At 45.9% G+C, this 19,103-nt stretch overlaps 3 protein-coding genes across 7 annotated transcripts; 2 read left to right on the top strand and 1 right to left on the bottom strand.

The window, feature by feature from the left end:
• Positions 1-36: 36 nt before the first annotated feature.
• On the top strand, positions 37-11,631 carry LOC108061091 (F-BAR domain only protein 2). 3 transcript variants are annotated; one of them, XM_070217093.1, is made up of 13 exons: positions 37-176; positions 5,246-5,542; positions 5,602-6,162; positions 6,229-6,424; positions 6,480-6,899; positions 7,898-8,158; positions 8,589-8,694; positions 8,761-9,101; positions 9,164-9,336; positions 9,403-10,139; positions 10,209-10,544; positions 10,626-10,855; positions 10,917-11,631. In XM_070217093.1, the coding sequence occupies exons 2-13, from the start codon at positions 5,513-5,515 to the stop codon at positions 11,012-11,014; spliced, it is 3,489 nt and encodes a 1,162-aa protein (XP_070073194.1). In that variant the 5' UTR covers positions 37-176; positions 5,246-5,512; the 3' UTR covers positions 11,015-11,631. The 3 variants fall into 3 exon arrangements, with proteins under 3 accessions (XP_070073194.1, XP_070073193.1, XP_070073195.1); XM_070217092.1 differs by having other exon boundaries at positions 6,480-7,094; XM_070217094.1 differs by lacking the exon at positions 7,898-8,158 and having other exon boundaries at positions 6,480-7,094.
• Kdm3 (Lysine demethylase 3) lies at positions 43-5,136 on the top strand. Of its 3 annotated transcripts, none has more exons than XM_017147133.3 (2): positions 43-176; positions 2,423-5,136. In XM_017147133.3, the coding sequence occupies exon 2, from the start codon at positions 2,437-2,439 to the stop codon at positions 4,999-5,001; it is 2,565 nt and encodes an 854-aa protein (XP_017002622.2). In that variant the 5' UTR covers positions 43-176; positions 2,423-2,436; the 3' UTR covers positions 5,002-5,136. The 3 variants fall into 3 exon arrangements, with proteins under 3 accessions (XP_017002622.2, XP_070073196.1, XP_070073197.1); XM_070217095.1 differs by lacking the exon at positions 43-176 and adding an exon at positions 2,000-2,020; XM_070217096.1 differs by lacking the exon at positions 43-176 and adding an exon at positions 2,029-2,344.
• Positions 11,632-12,535: 904 nt separating the features above from the next.
• Positions 12,536-17,415, bottom strand: by (focal adhesion protein tensin). Its single transcript, XM_017147154.3, has 2 exons — positions 15,121-17,415; positions 12,536-13,248 (listed from the first exon to the last, which is right to left on the bottom strand). The coding sequence occupies exon 1, from the start codon at positions 17,383-17,385 to the stop codon at positions 15,199-15,201; it is 2,187 nt and encodes a 728-aa protein (XP_017002643.2). The 5' UTR covers positions 17,386-17,415; the 3' UTR covers positions 12,536-13,248; positions 15,121-15,198.
• Between the last annotated feature and the right edge of the window lie 1,688 nt (positions 17,416-19,103).

Here is a 19,103-nt window from a genome sequence, read left to right as displayed (position 1 = left end):
TACCCTCCAAACTAGGGTTGCCACCGAGTGATCGTTATCGACGTTTGCCCAGCTCTAGTTCAGTGCTCAGTGCTAATGAAAAATCGAATTTTTCGCCTCAAATCGACTGAAGTTTACACGGGCAAAGTATTACAGGAGTTAAATTCTAGCGGTTACACAACATGCAATAAGTAAATGTAAGTGAAGTGGCCACTCCCCGCAAAAGGGCGGTGCGATGCCGTTCTATCTATTTGTTCTATCCAAGCCACTTTGTATGCAGGAACGCCAAGTTTTCCGTGTGGGTGTGTGCGTGCTTGTGAGTGTGTGCTGGTGTTTGTGGCATTCAGTACACAAATTTAAATTGATAAAACTCAACAAAGGCAGCGGTTCTGAATTGCAACGAGTGCATTCCCTGCAGTGCCAAGTGCTTATTAATTGTGCATTTATCACAGCAAATTTGAGGAATTTGCACCTCTAAATGGGCGAGCCAAAACAGATTCATTGAACAAAAAAAAGAATACAACAAATCTAGAGCGATGTAGTAATTGGCCAGTGTTGCCGAGCTGCTCCGAATGGTTAGTGTGCAGTGCAGTGTAGCATACATAAATATTTATCTCGCGGCGTTATCAGGCAGCATTATTATTGAAGAGAAAGAGTGTATAATTGGGCGTTACATTTGTTTTTCGGATGTGCCGCGATGGTTATATAAAGTGCAGACCTTCATCGAATTAAAAGGTCAGCGAGTGAATTGATTGATCAATTTGGCAAGGGGCAAGGGGGCGGACAGGGGGAAGTATCTTGTAGGGTTTTCTTTTTTCGCCTTTCCTGCTTTTCTCATTTCTCTCTTCCCGCTTTTCGTAAGGCTTTTCTGCTCGACGGTCTGCTCGGTGAACGCCCAAAAACACAAACAAGTCTCTATGTTTGTAGTGTCGCTATGTGTGTGTTGTTTTTTCTGCTTTTGGTGACTGGGGTTAATTTCTCGGTGTCGCCTCAATTATCCGGCTTCTGCATATTCCTCCGCTTTGCTTTGCTGGACTTCTGGTGACACTTGTTGCCCTTGTTAGCAGAGCTCTTGGTTTCAATTCCCAATCCCCCGGAACCCTCGTTATATCGTGCGATAACCTTTTGTTTGCGCCTTATTTGATTATCATGTTCGTAATAGAAGTAACAACAAATAGCTGAATTTTTGGTTCTCCAAACTCAGCGAGATTCTCGAGGGCCTTTATCAAGTATTCCTCCAGTTTTTAGTTTCCGACGCCCATATTATAGCGATAATTACGTACATGTGGGTATTTTTATGAGCTGTGTTTATCTTTAACCCTCATTTGGCCACTCGTAATTGCACATGCTTAGCATTCTCCATAAAAAATAACATCAGAGTAACTATGACAACTCACTCTAGTATAATTGGCACATCGTGTCGTATACGTGATTTTTTGATGAACAGCTCAATTGTATGGTAAACTCCTTCTCTAATTTATGGATTTCTCGTGATCTGCTAGACAAACACTAACATGATTAGGAAACTCAGTAATGATTTATTTACAAGCTTTACTTGTTGTTTGTATAGGCCTTTATTTAAAGCAGCGGTCGGCACACACATACTTTGACATTTTGTTTTAAATTCGTGTGCGTAATTTACACTGACAGCTCATCGATGTGGGTGTGCAGACCGCTGTTCTACAGTGTACGTGAGCGAGCAGCGGCTGGGCAGAACGAAACCCTATGCTCATTTAATAGGACGCTGCCGACCGCTGATTTAAAGAAAACGAATTTTACTGATACAAGTATAAAAGATAATGCATTCAGACAATGAGCTGTTTCTTTCCTTATTATATGATTGAGGTTTTTAAAATATTAGTTTTCAGATTAGTTAGGCTTCATTGGAAACTATGATTTTCAGTATTCGTATTAACTCAGATCAACTAGGCATGACTTTCATCTACAGTCATTTGCTTTTTAAGGTCTTATTACCTACACTGAACCAATTATTATAGAATATTATAAAAATATTATAGAAATAACAACTATTTAGAATAATGTAAGCTAATATAACCTAGTTCTAAACATTTTCTGTGTGCCTGGTAATGTGGAGGCAGTGAGTAGTTGTGCTGTATTCTCTTAAAGCTCTGCTCTATTCATTAAAATGTGCGTGTGCATTGAAGAAGAAAGCCAACGAAAGTTGTTCGCCACATTACCGGCAACGTTGCAACATCGGGCGTGTTGTAACCGTGTGCAAGTTGCGCGAAATCCGACCGAACGAGAAAAACGAGAGACTCGCGGCGTAAAGTAAACAGTAAAATGTAATGGAGAAAGAGCAGGGAGCACGGAGCAGCAGCCACCTCCTCATGGGAAGCATTACCAGGTCGCCAGTTGAAGAGACCGCCAAATAAACCTCAATCCTCGATCTTTCTCTTTTCCCCTTTTTCTCTCTTTTCCGAAGACCGAAGAGCTGAAATGTCGCAAAAAGAACTGGCGGCCCTTGTCGCCTCAAGAACGAGCCGCAAGCGCACTGTGCCCTCGAGTGCATCTCCAATGGTCTCCCGCTCGGAACCGAGATCCATCATAGAGATCCATATATCCAATGACTCCTCGACCACAAAGAGAGCTTGCCGGGAGGTGGAGAAACCCGCTTTAAGGGTGGAACAGCCCCAGCAGGAGGAGGAGGAGAACCAGGGTCAAGTGCCACCGCTGACCGAAGAAGAGCAGCAGCGGCACAATGAGTTTCGGACCAGTCGCTCGATTTTCCTGCAGGATTTGCCCTGCTTCAAGCTGCAGCAGGCCAAACCAGCAGCAGGATCCTCGCCAATTCCCAAGTGTCGCGAGTGCCGAAGAAGGAACTTAGCCACCAAGGAAGGCGAAACCAGTGCCGTCAGCGATGTCTACTGCCGGTTCTATGAGTTCCGACGCCTTCAGTTCAACGAGAAAGGAGAGTTGGGCGTGGTTGGCTTCCCGAATCCCTACAGCGAGCCCTCGCCGGAGGACATTGCCATCTGGCAGCCGGACGGGAATACTGCCCCGACTAGCGGCTATATGGACATACAGGTGTGCAGATACATCCTGCTCCATGCTGGCGACCAGTTTTGCTATTTGTGGCGCCAGGAGGCGGAGGCTTTGAGGCTGCATCAGAATCCGGACGGCACCATCGCTTGGAAGAAGGCCGTGAAGGGCACCCGAGAGATTTGCGACGTGTGCGACACCACGCTGTTCAACTATCACTGGACCTGTCGCAAGTGCGGCTTTGGAGTGTGCCTCGATTGCTTCAAGGATCGCAAGGAGGGACAGCGACTGCGTCGTGCGGAGAACGCAGCCCAGAAGGGATGCGATGAGTACCATTGGCTGCTCTGCACCGATCCCAGTGGCCCCCAGGAGCACGCTCTCACCGAGCTGATGCTCACGCAGATCATTGCCGGCGATGCCCTCAACGTCTTGGGCAGGCTGCTGCACGAAGTGCGAACCTTGTGGCAGGTGCCACAGGTGTGCGGCTGTCTGCTGAGCAAACAGGCGGTGGATGACGCTCAGCTAAACGAGCTGATCCAGGATATGATCAAGGAGTCGCAGTTGAAGCAGCACACAAGCTTCTCGTCGCTGGCTTCCGAGCAGAAGCTGCACCAGCAGCAGCGCCTCGATCAGCTGCACGCCAAGAAGCTGGAGTTCGCCAGGGAGCGGGGCATAGACTATGTGCCGGGAAGAGTGTGGACCAAGGAGACCCTGGGAAAGGACCCCATAACCACGGCCTTTGACAACTTCAAGCACATTAACTTCCTGAGAAAGGGACTGGCCGGCTTAAGGCGGTTCCTTCCACCCAGGGCCATGACTTTGGCCCATTCCACTCAATTGGCACCGGGAGTTCCGCACGAGTGGCTCTGCGATGGCAAGCTGCTGCGCCTCACGGACGCAATGCATCCGGATAATCGGGTCCTCTACCAGGAGGTGTGGAAGTGCGGCCAGCCCGTGATGATTTCGGAGGTGGCTCGCTCTCTAAACTTGGACCTATGGCATCCGCAGGCCTTTTGCCGGGACTTTGGCGACAAGCCGAATGATCTTATTAATTGCCTGAATGGAAATCTGGTGCCCAATCAGCCGATGCGACACTTTTGGGAGGGATTTCAGTGCATGAACAAGCGTCTACTGGATGCAAATGGCAAGCCCATGCTGTTGAAGCTTAAGGATTGGCCGCCGGGAGATGATTTTGCCGAAATACTGCCCACCAGGTTTGCTGACTTGATGAAGGGACTGCCCATGCCGGAATACACGTTGCGCACGGGAAACCTAAACATTGCTAGCTGTCTGCCCAAGATGTTTGTTCCACCCGATTTGGGACCAAAGATGTACAATGCTTACGGCTCGGCCTTGCATCCCGATAAGGGGACCACCAATCTTCACTTGGACATCTCGGATGCAGTCAATATAATGGTGTATGTGGGAATACCCCAAGATGGGGACACTAAACCGCAGCTGGCGGCCACGCAGAAAGCCATAGCACTTGGCGGTTGCGATTACATCACTAGAGCACGTTGCCAATCGCCTGATGTCTTACCCGGAGCCCTTTGGCACATCTTTCCGGCTCGCGATGCGGATAAAATAAGGGATTTGCTTAACCGCGTGACCCTGGAGAAGGGCTTCCGCCTGGAGCCCGATCACGATCCCATTCACGATCAGAATTGGTACTTGGACGATAAGTTGCGCGCCCGTTTGTTCAAGGAATATGGCGTTGAAGGGCATCCCATTGTCCAGTGCTTGGGCGATGCTGTTTTCATACCGGCTGGCGCTCCTCATCAGGTTCAGAATCTCCACAACTGCATTAAGGTTGCCGAGGACTTTGTCTCGCCGGAGAACATCACTCACTGCTATCATCTCACCCATGAGTTTAGAAGACTCTCGCACTCGCACACAAATCACGAGGACAAGCTTCAGATCAAGAATATTATCTACCACGCCATCAAGGATTGCTGCACCATCCTCACCAGAGCTCTGGACGAGCGAATCGATGCGGAGATGGCCAAGCTACAAGCCGATTAGATTTCATTATCACACTTGGTGTTCTTAAGTTTATTCTCCTCCGCTTACCACTTATTTTTTTTACAACAGTGTTCTAACCCTTAAGATTTTAATTTGTCAAAAATTCAATAAATACGTACTTAGCAACAAATAAAATCGTATATTTATTTAATTGTATGAAAAACATTTTAGATCTTTAAGAATTTAAATTCTAGTGTCTTTGTAACTATTGATTATTTAAAATTAATTGATTTAAACTCTTTAGTATCTATATAGAAAACACTAAGTCCGAGAAAGATACTCGCCAGCAACAAATGCCCATGCATGCTGAGGACGGAACTGAAACTGATGATGAGGAGTCCATCCCAGACAGACTGTAGCATCGTAAAGATCGTACTACTAATCGGGGGTCCCTAGAGAAGTCAAGTCAATTACAACGCCAGAAAGCCTTTTACGTTATTTGAGAGAGGAGAAGGAAAATAGGATTTTGCTAAGCTAGCATAGAGATCGAACTAATCAGAATTCAACTAAGATGACGGTGGATTTCAACGATTATTTTTGGGTAAGTCAATTAAATTTTTGGTGAGCTAGCAGATAAATAAATAGACTTTTTATTAATAGGGCGAGAAGAACAATGGGTACGATGTCTTGTACCACAACATGAAGTTTGGCCTGGTGGCCAGCAAGGAGTTGTCCGAGTTTCTGCGCGAGAAGTCCAACATTGAGGAGCAGAACTCGAAGATGATGTCCAAGCTGGCCCACAAGGCAGGTACACTGAACAGTACATTTGCTCCCGTTTGGACCATACTGCGAACCTCGGCGGAGAAGCTATCCACCCTCCACTTGCAGATGGTTCAGAAGCTGACCGAGCTGGTCAAGGATGTGGCCAAGTATGCCGACGAGCTGCACAAGAAGCACAAGTCCGTCAAGGAGGAGGAATCGCAAACCCTCGAGTGTGTTCAAGCCATCCAAACGTCGACGGTGGCAGTGCAAAAGTTGCGAGACCTGTACGCCGGCAAGGTTCAGGAGTTGGAGAAGTTACGCAAGGACAACGGCTCGCACAAGGATGCCGAGAAGCTGGAGAGCAAGCTGAAAAAACTGCAGGAGGAGTACAAGGCTTTGTTGGACAAGCATAACCCCATTAAGAACGAATTCGAGAGACGCATGACGCAGACCTGCAAGGTAAAAATACTTCTGTCTTTACTCTAATTTACTAGAAGATAATGTGTTCTGTCTTTGCCCTTCTAGCGCTTTCAAGAGATTGAGGAGGTGCATCTTCGGCAAATGAAGGAGTTCCTGTCCACCTATCTGGAAATGCTGCAGAACAATCACGACATGGTGGGCCAAGTACATTCCGACTTTAAGAGGCAGTTTGTTGACATGTCTGTGGACAAACTCCTGGAACAGTTTGTGCTGAACAAGTACACGGGTTTGGAGAAGCCAGGTATGTAGAGCTAAACAATTATTTATGACCAAAGCTAACTGTAATGCTATTGCAGAAATGCCTGAACTCGAGTATGTGGCCTTGTCAAGTGGCTCTCGACTCCAGCAGCCCCAGGTTTCGGCCACCGCATCGAACTCAAACTCGGCTACCAGCATTCAAGCAGCTCTGCGGGCTGGAAATGCAGCAGCCACAGCCTCGGGCAGCGTGGTGTCCATGGATCAGCGGGGCGATGCCTTGGCGGCGATCTCTCTGGGCAGCGGAAGTGCAGCCAGCGGCAGTATTCCCTATGCCGAGGATCCGATACTGGGAGCCATGGGCTCGCCGCGTCCCACTTCGCCGGACATGCTGGCGGGATCAAATGCCACGGTGAACCAGTCGCAGCCAGCTGGGGGAGCCACGTCCACTGTGAAGAGCCTGCGAAACTGGTTTTTGCCCAATGCCAAGCCGCAGACTTCAGGCGGCGCTGGAAATTTCGGTATGAGCGGATACGGAAGTGGCAACACCAACAACAACAGTACAACCACCACGACAACAACAGCAAGCAACAATAGCAACAATTTGAACACCAACAACACAACAGCAACAACTACAACAACAACAACTGGCACGAATAATCTCACCACCAATATCACCAAAAATTCCCCTATTTCTGAGGATACTAGCAATCAAGGTTCATTATCTTTGTTTTTAATTGGTTTTACTTTTTATTCATTATTTTTGGGTTACCACATATTATGGTTCTTCTGTGTATTTGTAATGTCTATCAGTTTCTTTTGTAAGCCTTATCTGTTTCTATTGTAACACGCTTATTTTATGTTCTTGTATATATTTATGTGGGTGTTACAAGTTTACGTTTACTTTTTTATCAATTGCAATGCTAGATAATTTATTTCAAACGAGGGTGATACTGAAATTTACTTATTCGGATTTCGGATGAAATTTGTATTGATGTAGTAGGAATTTCATCCGAAATTTGGCAAGAATAGATTTATTTATCATCTTCATCTTCTTCAAATTAGTGGCTAATAATGTTTTGTTTTTTATAGAAAGTCTAATGAAGTGAATACTGAGCATTAGAAATATTTATAAACGGTTTATGAGTTTCATTACCCATATTTTCAACATGTATATAATTCTATTCTTTATTATTTTATACTATTTTTGATTTTAGTTTGTTACTATTTGAAATTGTACACTCAAACACCAGCCAATCAATCAGACAAATCTCTCGGGACTTTTTACATAAACTACTGCACATCCATTCGCACACACAATTGCCAATAAGCCATTTAACTAACAGCACTAACCACTGCAATTTATTCTCTATGCTTTTCCTCGTCTTTTTTCCGTCATCCACGCTTTGTACACATCCATCGCATCCACCATCCATCAACCGCCATTCCATTGCTCATCCCAATCATCCATCATCCACTCATCCATGCACCGATCGACTAATCAAAATCAAAACTTTAGATCAGGCACCACAGCAGCCGGCAGAGTCCTTAACTCCAACCGCAAGTGCCACTGCAATTGCAACGGCGAGCGCGCCTGGCAAGAAGCAATTGAACGCAACGACAAGCGAGCAGCAGCTATCGAAATCATTAAATGAGCAAGATCACCTACAACAGACTGCAGCAGCTACGGCAGCAACATCTGCAGCAGCTACAACCGCCACAACGACAACGTCCAGACGTGCAACGTCACTTTTAAATATATTCACATCAAACTCTCAGGGTAAATGATTCAAGAATGTCATTGAAAGTGATTGGCCCCCATTTCACCATCCCCTCCAACTACTAAAACACCTGTACAGCTCCACCACCCAAAAAGAAATGCATGTCCTTAGGCTTAATATGTATATTTAAAGGCTTTTCTGTGTGCTCAACTTATTGTCCTCTCATACTTGATTAACCTTCAGGCATTTTAAAGCACTTTTCGGCGGTGTTTGAGTTCTAAGGAAGACATTACATTTAAGTTTCAACTGTGAACTATCACAAAGCTGTTTTTTCCATCACTGAGGTCTTAACGCAAAGGTACCCTGAAGTGTTAAGGCGCCACCTTCTTTTCCTGTGTGATCTATTAGTCCTTAGCTCGCTTAATAAGTCAATTATTTAACGAACCCAATGTCCTGCTAACATTTATCTAAACCACCTTTCGCCGGCAGTCTCTGGCATTTTGCGAAGTCGCCGCGACAAGACAAAAACCAAAAAGGCTAAGAAAAAGAAAGACAACGAGGCCGCCGAGCACATACAGGAGGAGCGTCTCACCAGGTGGGTTCTGTAAGCCGCAACAATTAAAATCTTCTTCAACTCAAAGCCTTTTATTTTAATTTCCAGCTTGGAGCGGTCCAACAACACGCTGCTGGACTATGACGACCATGGACGCAGCATGAAGACGCAGAACTCCAGTGGCAGTAGCGCTGGTGGAGGCCTGGCCGCCCTGTCGGTGACCTCGGCTCAAGGAAGCGTGGATTCAGCGGGAGCAAGCAGCATGGGCGGCAGTGGAGGAGCCGCCGGTGCCAGTGGAAGTCTGCCTAATGCCGGACCACTGACCAACTCGGCGTCGACCACAGCTCCAGGCGCCTCGAGTGGCACAGGAACTGGATACGAGGTGGACGAGGAAGGATTCAGCATACAGCCGGCCAAGGAAATTGCGTGGGAAGAGGGTCAGGATAAATGTAAGCCATTAAATTTAATTATTTCTATATTTATAAACGACTAAAGTGGCGAACTTTTTTAGCAGGCAGTTTCTATTCCGACTCGGACACGGACTCGGACAATGACAAGCAGGAGCGCCGGATCCACGTAAGCATTAAGCCCTTGAAGAATGGTCAGGCTCCCATGTCGGCCAGCGTGGACGAGCTGCGCGCCACCGTGGAGAATATTTCTCTTTCTCCGACTGGAGTATTTTCAGTAAGTGTAACTAACCAAATTTTTTAAAAGAGTTAAAAAATTAATTTAATATTGCTTCACAAACAGCATCACAGCCAGCAGTTGCAGGCAGCCAGAGGAGGAGCTCCGGCGTCGCGTCAGCAGTCTCCGGAGATATCGAATGCCTCCACTCCGACAGCCAGTGTCCATCCGTATGCTCCGCTGCAGAGTCCCACGCTGTCCAACAATAACAATGCGAACAACACGACCAACAGTCGATATGCGGATCTGGGAGATATCTTCTCGGAGCTGGGAGATATGACCATGTCTGCGCCGTCATCGGCGACTCTGGGCAAACCGCCCGGAAGACAGATTCCAACACCGACATCAGCGTCTGCAGGTGGAAGCATAGCCATACCACGTCCGCCATCACGACGCTCCGATATGATTGCCATCGGACCGGCGGCAACCGGAACAGCACCCGGTCGCGGAAGGATGTCCCCAGCCCCGGTGACTGCCATGAACAGAGCCGAGAGCATTGGCAGCCTCGAGTTCCGCACGGCCATCGGGGGAGTGGGCTCCTCGCGCGGACCCTCTCCACTCACAATCGGTATTTCAGACACCATACCGCTGGCGGTGGCATTCCACGAAATCATACACGCCTATTTCCGGGGCAGCGATGAGTCGCGCTGCCAGGTGAAGGTGTCCGGTGATATGATGCTATCATTCCCAGCCGGCATTGCCGGCCTGTTAGCCAATAACCCCAATCCAGCCAAGCTGGGTTTTCGCATTAAGCACGTTCAGAATCTGGAGAACCTGGTGCCCAATGGAAAGCTGGTGCAAATGTAGGTTTTTCGCTGTTCATTGTTTTCCTTATAACGTTATCTAAAAATCCTTTTACGTATTTTTTACAGAGATCGTCAGCAGTCGAGCACTGTGAGCACCATGCTGGAATTCAATATGGGCGCTTTGACGGCCCTGCTCCGAAAGCAGGCGGAGAATAACCCGACAGCCTCCTACTTCAACGTGGATATACTCAAGTATCAGGTGCGCACCAAGCCGGGAGCAAGCTCGTGTCCCTTCCAATTGGTCAGCTACTGGAAGTGCGAGTCCAGCTACACGGCCCTCAAGGTGGATTACAAGTACAATAACCACGCCATGGCCAGTGCATCGCCTCTGCTGAATGTCACGCTCTCGGTGCCCGTTAACGGATCTGTGCGCAATGTCCAATCGAAGCCGCATTCCGCCTGGTGAGCAAATATTCCTTACAGAATAACAATAGGATATCTCCATTTAACATTTCTTATAATATTCCATTATTATGTTTTTAGGTTGGGTGAATCGAATCGTTTGGTGTGGAACTTTACGGACATTTCGCAGAACTCACAGGACGGCGGAGTGGGGACTCTGCGGGCACGTCTAGAGCTCAACGATGGTCCGTCGACACCGGCGCTCCTGGCCACCCAGTTTAACTGCGAGGGCACCACACTTTCGGGCATCGAGTTCGAGCTCCAGGGCAGCGGCTATCGCTTATCGCTGGTCAAACGCCGATTCGTTTCCGGTGCGTTAAATACACAAGGCATATAAATAGTATTTTAACTCTTTTTTTTTTGCTTTTTCAGGAAAGTATGTGTGCGAGGGCGATGGCATTCGTAGTGGAGCCACGCCAACGCCTCCGTCGGTGGGTTCTACCAGTCCGTATTCGGCGAAGTCAAACTAGTTGCGCTCCATTCAATAGACGGCAATTGGGAACGGAAAATGGCAATATGGCAATAGGCTCGTGAAAAACTAGAGAAATTTTTGTAACTAATCTTAAATATGAGACAAACACATATACACGCAAACCATATTTAATTAGGCACAGGAATAGAGGAGCCCTCTTAGTTTTGTCTGAGCTTTTTATTATCCCCCCTCTTCTTAATTCCGATTTTGATAATATAGTGCGGAATGGGAATTGATAAAGTTTAACTTTACCACAAATTGAAAGTATATAAAATTGTATCAGTTCGTATTCCACCAATGGAAATCAAATTAGAATGAGAAATAGGGCCTATTATGTATTTTTATACACACAAATTTCTGTTTCTCACGCGAAATGTTGAATCTGCCTGCTGGGGGCCGAAATGCGGGTCTGCTAAATCTGGATGTATTATTTGTTATATATACGTACGCGAGTATATATTATTAAAATGTATTTATTATGTTTAACTGAATATGATGTAAACGAATGATTGTATGTAGCTATGTAGATATCTAAAACCACACACCGAACGTTGATTTTATGTTCACTTTTGTACACACAACCAAATCCAAATGTATTAAATGTAAGATACAAAACCTGCATTGCGTCTCGCTTGGAATCTCGATGGATATTGCTTTCGTCACCGGGTGTCTGGATAAGGCGACGCCGCCGAGCTCATGCAACCGGAGTTTGGTCTCTGTTTTCAGCTACTGCCGTTTCTCCGGCGATCAATTAATTATCGAATTTAGGCAAAGAACATGACAAACCTGTTTCGGTCTCTTTGGGGCGCTTGACAAGGCAAATACATATAGGAAATTAGCAGCCCGTTGAAAATAGAATAAACATAGAATGCTGAAATCAAAATCATTAAAATGTGGGTGCACAGATCGCTGGGGAGCATTAGCCTAAAATTTAATTTGTAAATTTCTGTAAGAATCTTTTCTGAATCTGAAAAGCGTGGGGCAGCTGTCGTTGTGTTGCTATTGAAAGGCGATGACGTCATGCCGCCACAAATTGATCTCAAGGTCGAGTCGACGGACGCGTTTTCATTTCACTTGGCACACTTGACTGTGGGCTGCTGCCTTTAAATATATATTGCATTTGCCCATTAAGCAAATACTACTTGTATCTTGTATCTTCTGGAGCGGGGTACAAATGAATCCAATTGATGCAAGGGTGACTGACTGGAGCAGCACAAAAAGTACTCCTCACTTTCCTATGGTTAGCTGACCATAGAGATCTCGTCGCTGGCAAACGATAAGATTAAATTACTAAACAATTGTTGTGTTTATACGAATGCATATTGTATATTGCCCGTGGGTACATAAACCATTAATTGTTCAACAAAAGCAACCGACCTAACACATGTCTGTTGATATACGACATTTACAGCCCTGAAATGTAGAACGCAGTGTCTGTATTTTTAGTTAGATAACAAATTATTAACAGATGCTGGGCGTTCGGCTTTCCGCAAGTCAGTTTCAGTATAATAATAAAAGGTTTTTAATCTGTTCAACAACATTGCACTTTATTTGTATTGACTGCATTAGTAGAGCTTAAGCGTATACATATATTTATATAGATATTACTGGTATAAATTAGAGTGCAAGCTACCTGGGATAGCCTGCACATTTGGGTTTTATTCAACAACTTTCTAAATTAACATTAATCGGTTTAAAATTATGTGGTAGATTAGTTTAATTCCCTTTGTCTGACAAGCGCACCTTATATCAATACACGCGACTCGAAAATATATACACATCCTCAGTGTTTTTGCTAGTAAACCGTCAACTCTCAGTGATCAATTTCACTTCATCCTTGGCACAGTGGTACGAGATTCCTTAAAATGACTCAAGGATACGTCCGAAATGTATGTATATCGTCTTCATAAAGTTGTTTATACCTTGGCCGTATAAACAATAATGAATAGGTGTTTTCAAATAGTGTTATCGGACCCGAGAATCCACTTGTCCCACTGTTCATTTAGTCAATTCAAGTTGATAATTCACATGTGTACATATGTTTTAGCTTGCCATAAATATCGCCGACTTCTGAGTGTGTGCGTGTCTAAATAAACTACGGCTGACATCATTTCTGTTAACATATTCGTAGTTAAGCTCATTATATCGCAAGACACAATTTCGTAAAGTGATTAGTTAGTACATCTTACAGCACTGGGCTCCTCCTCCGCATAGCCGACTAATTCCATTAGCCTGCAAGAGATGAAAGAAGAAATTCGGTTTAAATCGCAGCAACAAGGTCATAAATTCCAATGTACTATCCGCGTATTGTTCGTGTTCATGTATAATTGCTTAATTGCGGATCAAATAGATCATTCGATTCGAACAAACAATGGGGGCCTGGGGCGAAAGATTGGCTGAGGTGAGGGCCCCTCTTTGAAATATTAATATTATTTTATTTTTAGACCTCTCCGGTTTTATTTACAGTAACTTTTATCCGAACCTCGTCGGGAGTGGAATAAATAGAAAAAATAAACGCAAACGTGCCTGGAATAAAAAGTTTTTGTGTGTTCGGCATGCGGTTTTTCTAAAATGCGCAATTGACGCCCGCCGGTTCGGATGAATTTATTTAAACTTTTGCGCTATATAGAGACGTAAAATCGATTTCTATGAACGCCTGTTTATTTGCATATTCCGCTTTATAGCTCAAGTGAAAAATTCCGAAAATTCAAGGTGGAATCGGGCGATCATTTGAGAGTGTTCTAAGCGAGATCAACAACGAGTCTCTCGTTCTTATCAAGTGATTCCAAAATATGTATCTTTAAAGCTAAATAAACAAGACAGCAATAACTATAAACTCGTCTGTGGGCAGATCTTTTTTTAGTCCCCACAATTTGTAGCCAAATGTTCGTATAGTGGATCACCTGGCGGCCTGATAGCGAAAATACTGGGCTACCAATGAAAAGTTGCCTCTGTAGCATGGCAATGCACAGTTAAGCGCTTTGGCCTTATCGGGCGACCTCAGCACATGACCGTGAACGGGGAAATTAATCAAATTGAAAGAAATACCTAATAGGGCTACCGAATAGGTGTGGTCCTCCAGAATTTGGCAGCCTTTCAATGGGCGGGGCAGGCTCTTCGATTCTCAGTTCGAATCTCAATCATTTATAGGCAACTGACTCATGACAGAAACTTCCGTTGCGAAAATCGTGTAGCCAGAAATGTTAGCCAAATGCTTCTATCTGGCGCTCGTATATATATCTCGATGTGTGCTCGGCAGTATATGGAAACCGTTAAACAAACAAACAGTCAGGGCGTTATGTAAAATAAACAAAACGAAGACGAACCCAAGCAAACGGAAGGGCCCCAGAAACTGAAGCGTTTTTAATAGTTTTCCCATTTGTAGCGAGAATGATGATGAGTTTACAGTGACAGCCGGGTAAAGCAAATATTTGAAGAATATTGAATTTTGAACAATGAAAGTGGCTCTGGAAACAACTTAAAGCTAACAGAAACTGATTCAATTCGTAGAAAAGCGGTAAAATTATAGTTCCGCAAGCACAACTAAGGTCTATTTTAAAACAAACAACAAGGGAAAGTCTCTAAAAATAAAAACGTCTCGACCAAACCTCGAAAACATTTTTTTTAGACAAATACATATAAGATGTTTAATACAAATTAAGGCAGAAAGCTAATTGTTTCTAAGAAATGTATTTAGTTTTGACGTTTTTTTACGAGTAATAAACTGAGGATTAGACTCCTGTTTTGTCACTAGAAACTTAAACAGTAAAGAGCATATTTGAATTATTTTAGTACCTATTTTCAAATATTCTCTTGTTTCTATATATTATTAAAAATTGAGTAAAATAATATAATTTATATTTTACAGATATCTTTTATTACGAATTTTAGTTTGTTCTAATCGTAACTTCCCAACATTCTAGACTATACATTCTGCTGAAACTTTTAAGATATCGGTGGGTAATTACTACTTGAAAATTTTCTAATATTCACCCCAATCGAAGGACCACTGTAATCGGCAATTACGCCTCCCAAGGCCGGACCGCACCCAAAAAATGCTCTTTTACGACCCATCGCAAAACTGCACCCCGTCATGCGTCTCACCTGCTTTTGCGCCACTCCACTTTGGGGTGGCAGTGGAATCCGCCCTGCTGACCTGTTGTCCCGTGCCACGCCCCCTTTCTACAGGACGTAGTTGCGCAGTTTTTCGGTGGGCAGCGTTCGATTGGCGAATGAGACAATAGCCGCCGCCGGCTGGCTGACAGACAGGTCGCAGAAGACATGGCACTGGTTGTCCGTGGAGCTGTGCGACCTCCGGGCCACGAACGCAAAGATGGTCTTCTTGTCGGCCTCGCCCTCGCTGGTCCACATCCGGTTCTCCGGATCGATGGCACAGTGCGAGATGACATCCGCCGTATAGTGCTTGCGGAAGAACTTCTTGCGCGTATTATCCGTGAGCGTGATGCCCTGCGAGGAGACCTTGAAGTGCACCTCCGTGGGCTGCGGCGCTGGTCGCTGGGCGTACATCAGCCGGATGGCCTTGCGAATGGCCTCGTTGCCGGTCAGCGATTCCGTGTCGCAGGAGTAGAGCCACAGCACATTGGTGGCCGCCCCGTGGGCAATCAGATGCTGCTGGGCCGGCGTGGTGGCCCTCACCGGTGGCACTATGTCGCGATCGGGCAGACGGAGCAGGCAGGGCAACGCCAGCTGGCTTATGGAATGCTCGAAGACCAGTGCGGACAGTGAGGTGAACACCGGCTCGTCATCGCAGCCCTTCAGATGCACTCCCCCCTTGGTGGGTTCGATGAGGAAGTGGCGCACCAGCTCCTGGGAGCCGGCAGGCGGCTGGGCCACCCGCACCACCAGGCCATAGGAGTTCTTGTAGGTGGTGGAGTCGCGCACCAGGAAGGTGCCCGGCTGGGCGGAGGCCAGCAGAGCGATGGCATCCTCACGCGTCAGATTGGGCTTGTACCAGAACTTGGCCGAATTCCGGGCAAATCTCACCGAATCGGCAGACACCTCGAGGGGCTGCAGAGCGGCGGCGGGGGGCGGCACACCCCGACGTGGCCCTGTTTGGTAGATGGACTCCGCCGGGGGCAACTGGGTCGGCGACGTCGTCGTCGTTGACAAAGACGAAGAGGATGATGATGCCCCAAAAGGAGTGCGCGGCGTGACCGGAAAGGCGGGCGTTTCTGGCCTGCCGGTGGGACTAGGCGTCATCTGCTGCTGGTATTGGCCATTGGTATTTGGGTTGCTCACTCTCTTCGTGCTGGTGGCATAGATGGGCGAAGCTGGGGCTGGCAACGCCAATGGCAATGGCGAGGTGGACTTGGATGTGGACCTCGTGGATGCGGAGAGATCGCGGCGAGTGCGCGCGAGTGTCTCCTCCATGTGGTTCTGGCCATAAACGGCGCCCAGTTGCTCCAACGGCTCCAACTGCTGGCGTTTGTGGGTCGCCTCCAAGCTGTTAATTGTGTGATAATTGCGTTCCATGGTCCGCCGATTGACCACGCCATCTGGCACATCCTGATCGAGTCGCAGATCCTCGAACTGGATATTTCGCGTGGTGTAGGGAGTGGGTTCAGGCTTGACATCCTCCAGGTTTAGATTGAACTCGAAATCGTAGTTGTATTTGGTTGACTGGCCATTACCGTTTGAGGGACTGTTTCGGTATAGGGTTCCGTTGCCGTTGCTGCCGTTTCCATTCCTCACACCATTGCCATAGGAATCGCTGGGATAGTACTGCCTCTGGGGAGGAGTGGGCGCTGCTCCGCGCCGCTCCCCCGACGACTCCCTCTCCGTGCTCCTATATTCGTTATAGACCTTTTCGCGTCGCTCCCGCAGCAGCTGCTCGAAATTATCTCTCAGCGGCGTCGGCGTCGGCGTTGCGCTGCTCGACCTGTAGTGGTACGTGTTGGCTATGGTATTGGTGTTCGTCGAACTGGTGGGACTAGCACCGTTGCCCAGCGTTTTGCGCACCAGCAAAGGGCTCGTCAGCCGGGTGGGGGGCTTTATCATATCGTTAGTCCCAGTACCCGAACTCCCATTCGTAGTGGTTCCAAAGTCAAAGTCTAGAAAACTATCCACACGCGTCGGTGTTGGAGTTTTGCGCAGCGTCGTATTGGTTTTGGCTATGCCATAGCTAAATGGCAGCGAATTCTCGCGCGCGTGATAAGGTATTCCATTTCCATTGCCATTACCATTTCCATTTCCATTTCCACTTCCACTTATATTCCCATTTCCATTCGCCTGCCCATTGCCATTCACATTATAGTTTTTATAGTAATTATTGTTATTATTGGCCGCGGTGTACTGGTATTGGTACTTGTGGTCGGCGGCAGCAGCGCTTTCTTCGTACGGCGACCGCATCGTATCGCGAATTCCAAAAGACTGATTGAAATTGAACGAATCGAGAAGATACAACTCAACCCGTAGAGTCGCTGGCGTTCCGCGCTCTCTCGCGTGGCAGGGCACTCTCACGGCGTCTGTTGGCCAACAAACAGCAAGTCAACCTCCTCGAGTCTGCTGCTGGTTCGGTATGAGTGGGCACAGTGGGCTGGACACTATTGAAGCCAACTTAAATATATAATTACCATATATCTTTATCTTTATACAATTACGGGGCGTATGATTAATTTTTATTGACAATTACAGGGCGTATGAGTAAGTTTTGTTCTTGTTTTCTGTGAATAAATAGTTGATTGTGCTCAGCTGAGCGGACTCTATAAAATGCATACCATAAGTTTTAACCAACCAACCTGGCGTATGATTAATTTATATTGCCAATTACGGGGCGTATGCGTAATTTGTATTATTGTTTCTAACGTATTTTAATAAATACTTGATTTAAATAGGCGAAACAAGGATTACTTTAATCTTGAATAATAATATTACTACTTAAATGTGCTTTTACATTTTTTAGAGGTTTGGAACACCTTTAAAATATTCATCCTGTGCTTTTCCACCTTTCGATTTTTCTTTGAAATGTCCGAATATTTGGTTCATCGCCATCACATGGTTTGCCAGATATGGATACAACTCGCAAAAAGAAAACGTGCAGAGTTATTGCGAAAGTGAAAGATCCGCATTATAAATAGAATTTACTAAACTATTTAATGACCACACGCCCACTGTGGCTCCACAAATACACGGCCAGAAGGTGTTGGATGCCAAGAGAGATCGCTCCATGAGAGAGCAGAGCGAGAGAACCAAGTGGAGAGTGGGAGCCAGGCCAGAGAGAGGAGAGTCGGTGATGTCATCCCCACTTATTTACGAATACACACGAAGGAGCCCCAGCCAAACGAACGAACTAATCAAAACAAGCAATCGAAGCCTATACAGATTAGGGGCCCCGTAAAGTTCGATCCACGCACGTTGGACGCGAATTTCGATCAAAGAACCCGCATATTGCACTGCAATGGGAGTCCAACGTGTGTAGCGATCTTATTGGAGTTAACTTGATAACAGCTGTGGGGATCTTTCTCTCTTATTGGGTTTTCCATTTTTCAATCTCTCTGCTACTCTCATAACAATCCCCAATTGGGGCCTTTCGACATGGTAATTCGCCGATGGCACCCACTGTAGCAGAAGGCACGTTCTTCCATTGCATTCTTCGCGTTTTCATCAATTAAATTGCCTTCGTTTCTTTAAATGGGCTGCATTTTTGGTCGGGGGAGTAAAACAAACGATCGTTTATGCCATTTAAACGGGATTTTCTTTATCAATCAATTGCGGTCTTATTTCCCAGCAGGTTCAGGTTGCACTTTCCCAATGAACTTTTGCGGCTATTACACATACACAATACAACAAGGGGCCAACAAATGTACACTTGGACAAAATTTGTATTATTTTTTTACAATACTTTTTTTAGAAAAACTATTTTTTTGATTAAATTTGCCGAACTACCGATTCTAATAACCATTCCAAAGATTAGTAAAGAAAATGTAAAAATTTGACCGAATGGGATCGACTTATACAAATGTATTTTAAATTAATAAATGAAAATTATTTTTAGACATTTATTAATTTATTTCAAACTGAGCATCCATTTTTTTCAGTGCTTCCCATAGAGAAGAAGCTGTCGCATC

Source organism: Drosophila takahashii, chromosome 3R (assembly GCF_030179915.1).
Source record: "Drosophila takahashii strain IR98-3 E-12201 chromosome 3R, DtakHiC1v2, whole genome shotgun sequence".
Lineage (NCBI taxonomy): Eukaryota > Metazoa > Arthropoda > Insecta > Diptera > Drosophilidae > Drosophila > Drosophila takahashii.
This window is presented reverse-complemented; position numbering and strand designations above follow the sequence as displayed.

Excerpts from the sequence above, each read along its gene's own strand:
- Kdm3 (XM_017147133.3), top strand. The coding sequence starts at position 2,437 with ATGTCGCAAAAAGAACTGGCGGCCCTTGTCGCCTCAAGAACGAGCCGC.
- LOC108061091 (XM_070217092.1), top strand. The coding sequence starts at position 5,513 with ATGACGGTGGATTTCAACGATTATTTTTGG. Across the intron at positions 8,159-8,588 it reads ATTCACATCAAACTCTCAGG|TCTCTGGCATTTTGCGAAGT; the intron begins GTAAATGATTCA and ends TTTCGCCGGCAG. Across the intron at positions 10,545-10,625 it reads TCGAAGCCGCATTCCGCCTG|GTTGGGTGAATCGAATCGTT; the intron begins GTGAGCAAATAT and ends TTATGTTTTTAG.
- by (XM_017147154.3), bottom strand. The coding sequence starts at position 17,385 with ATGCGGTCGCCGTACGAAGAAAGCGCTGCTGCCGCCGACCACAAGTAC.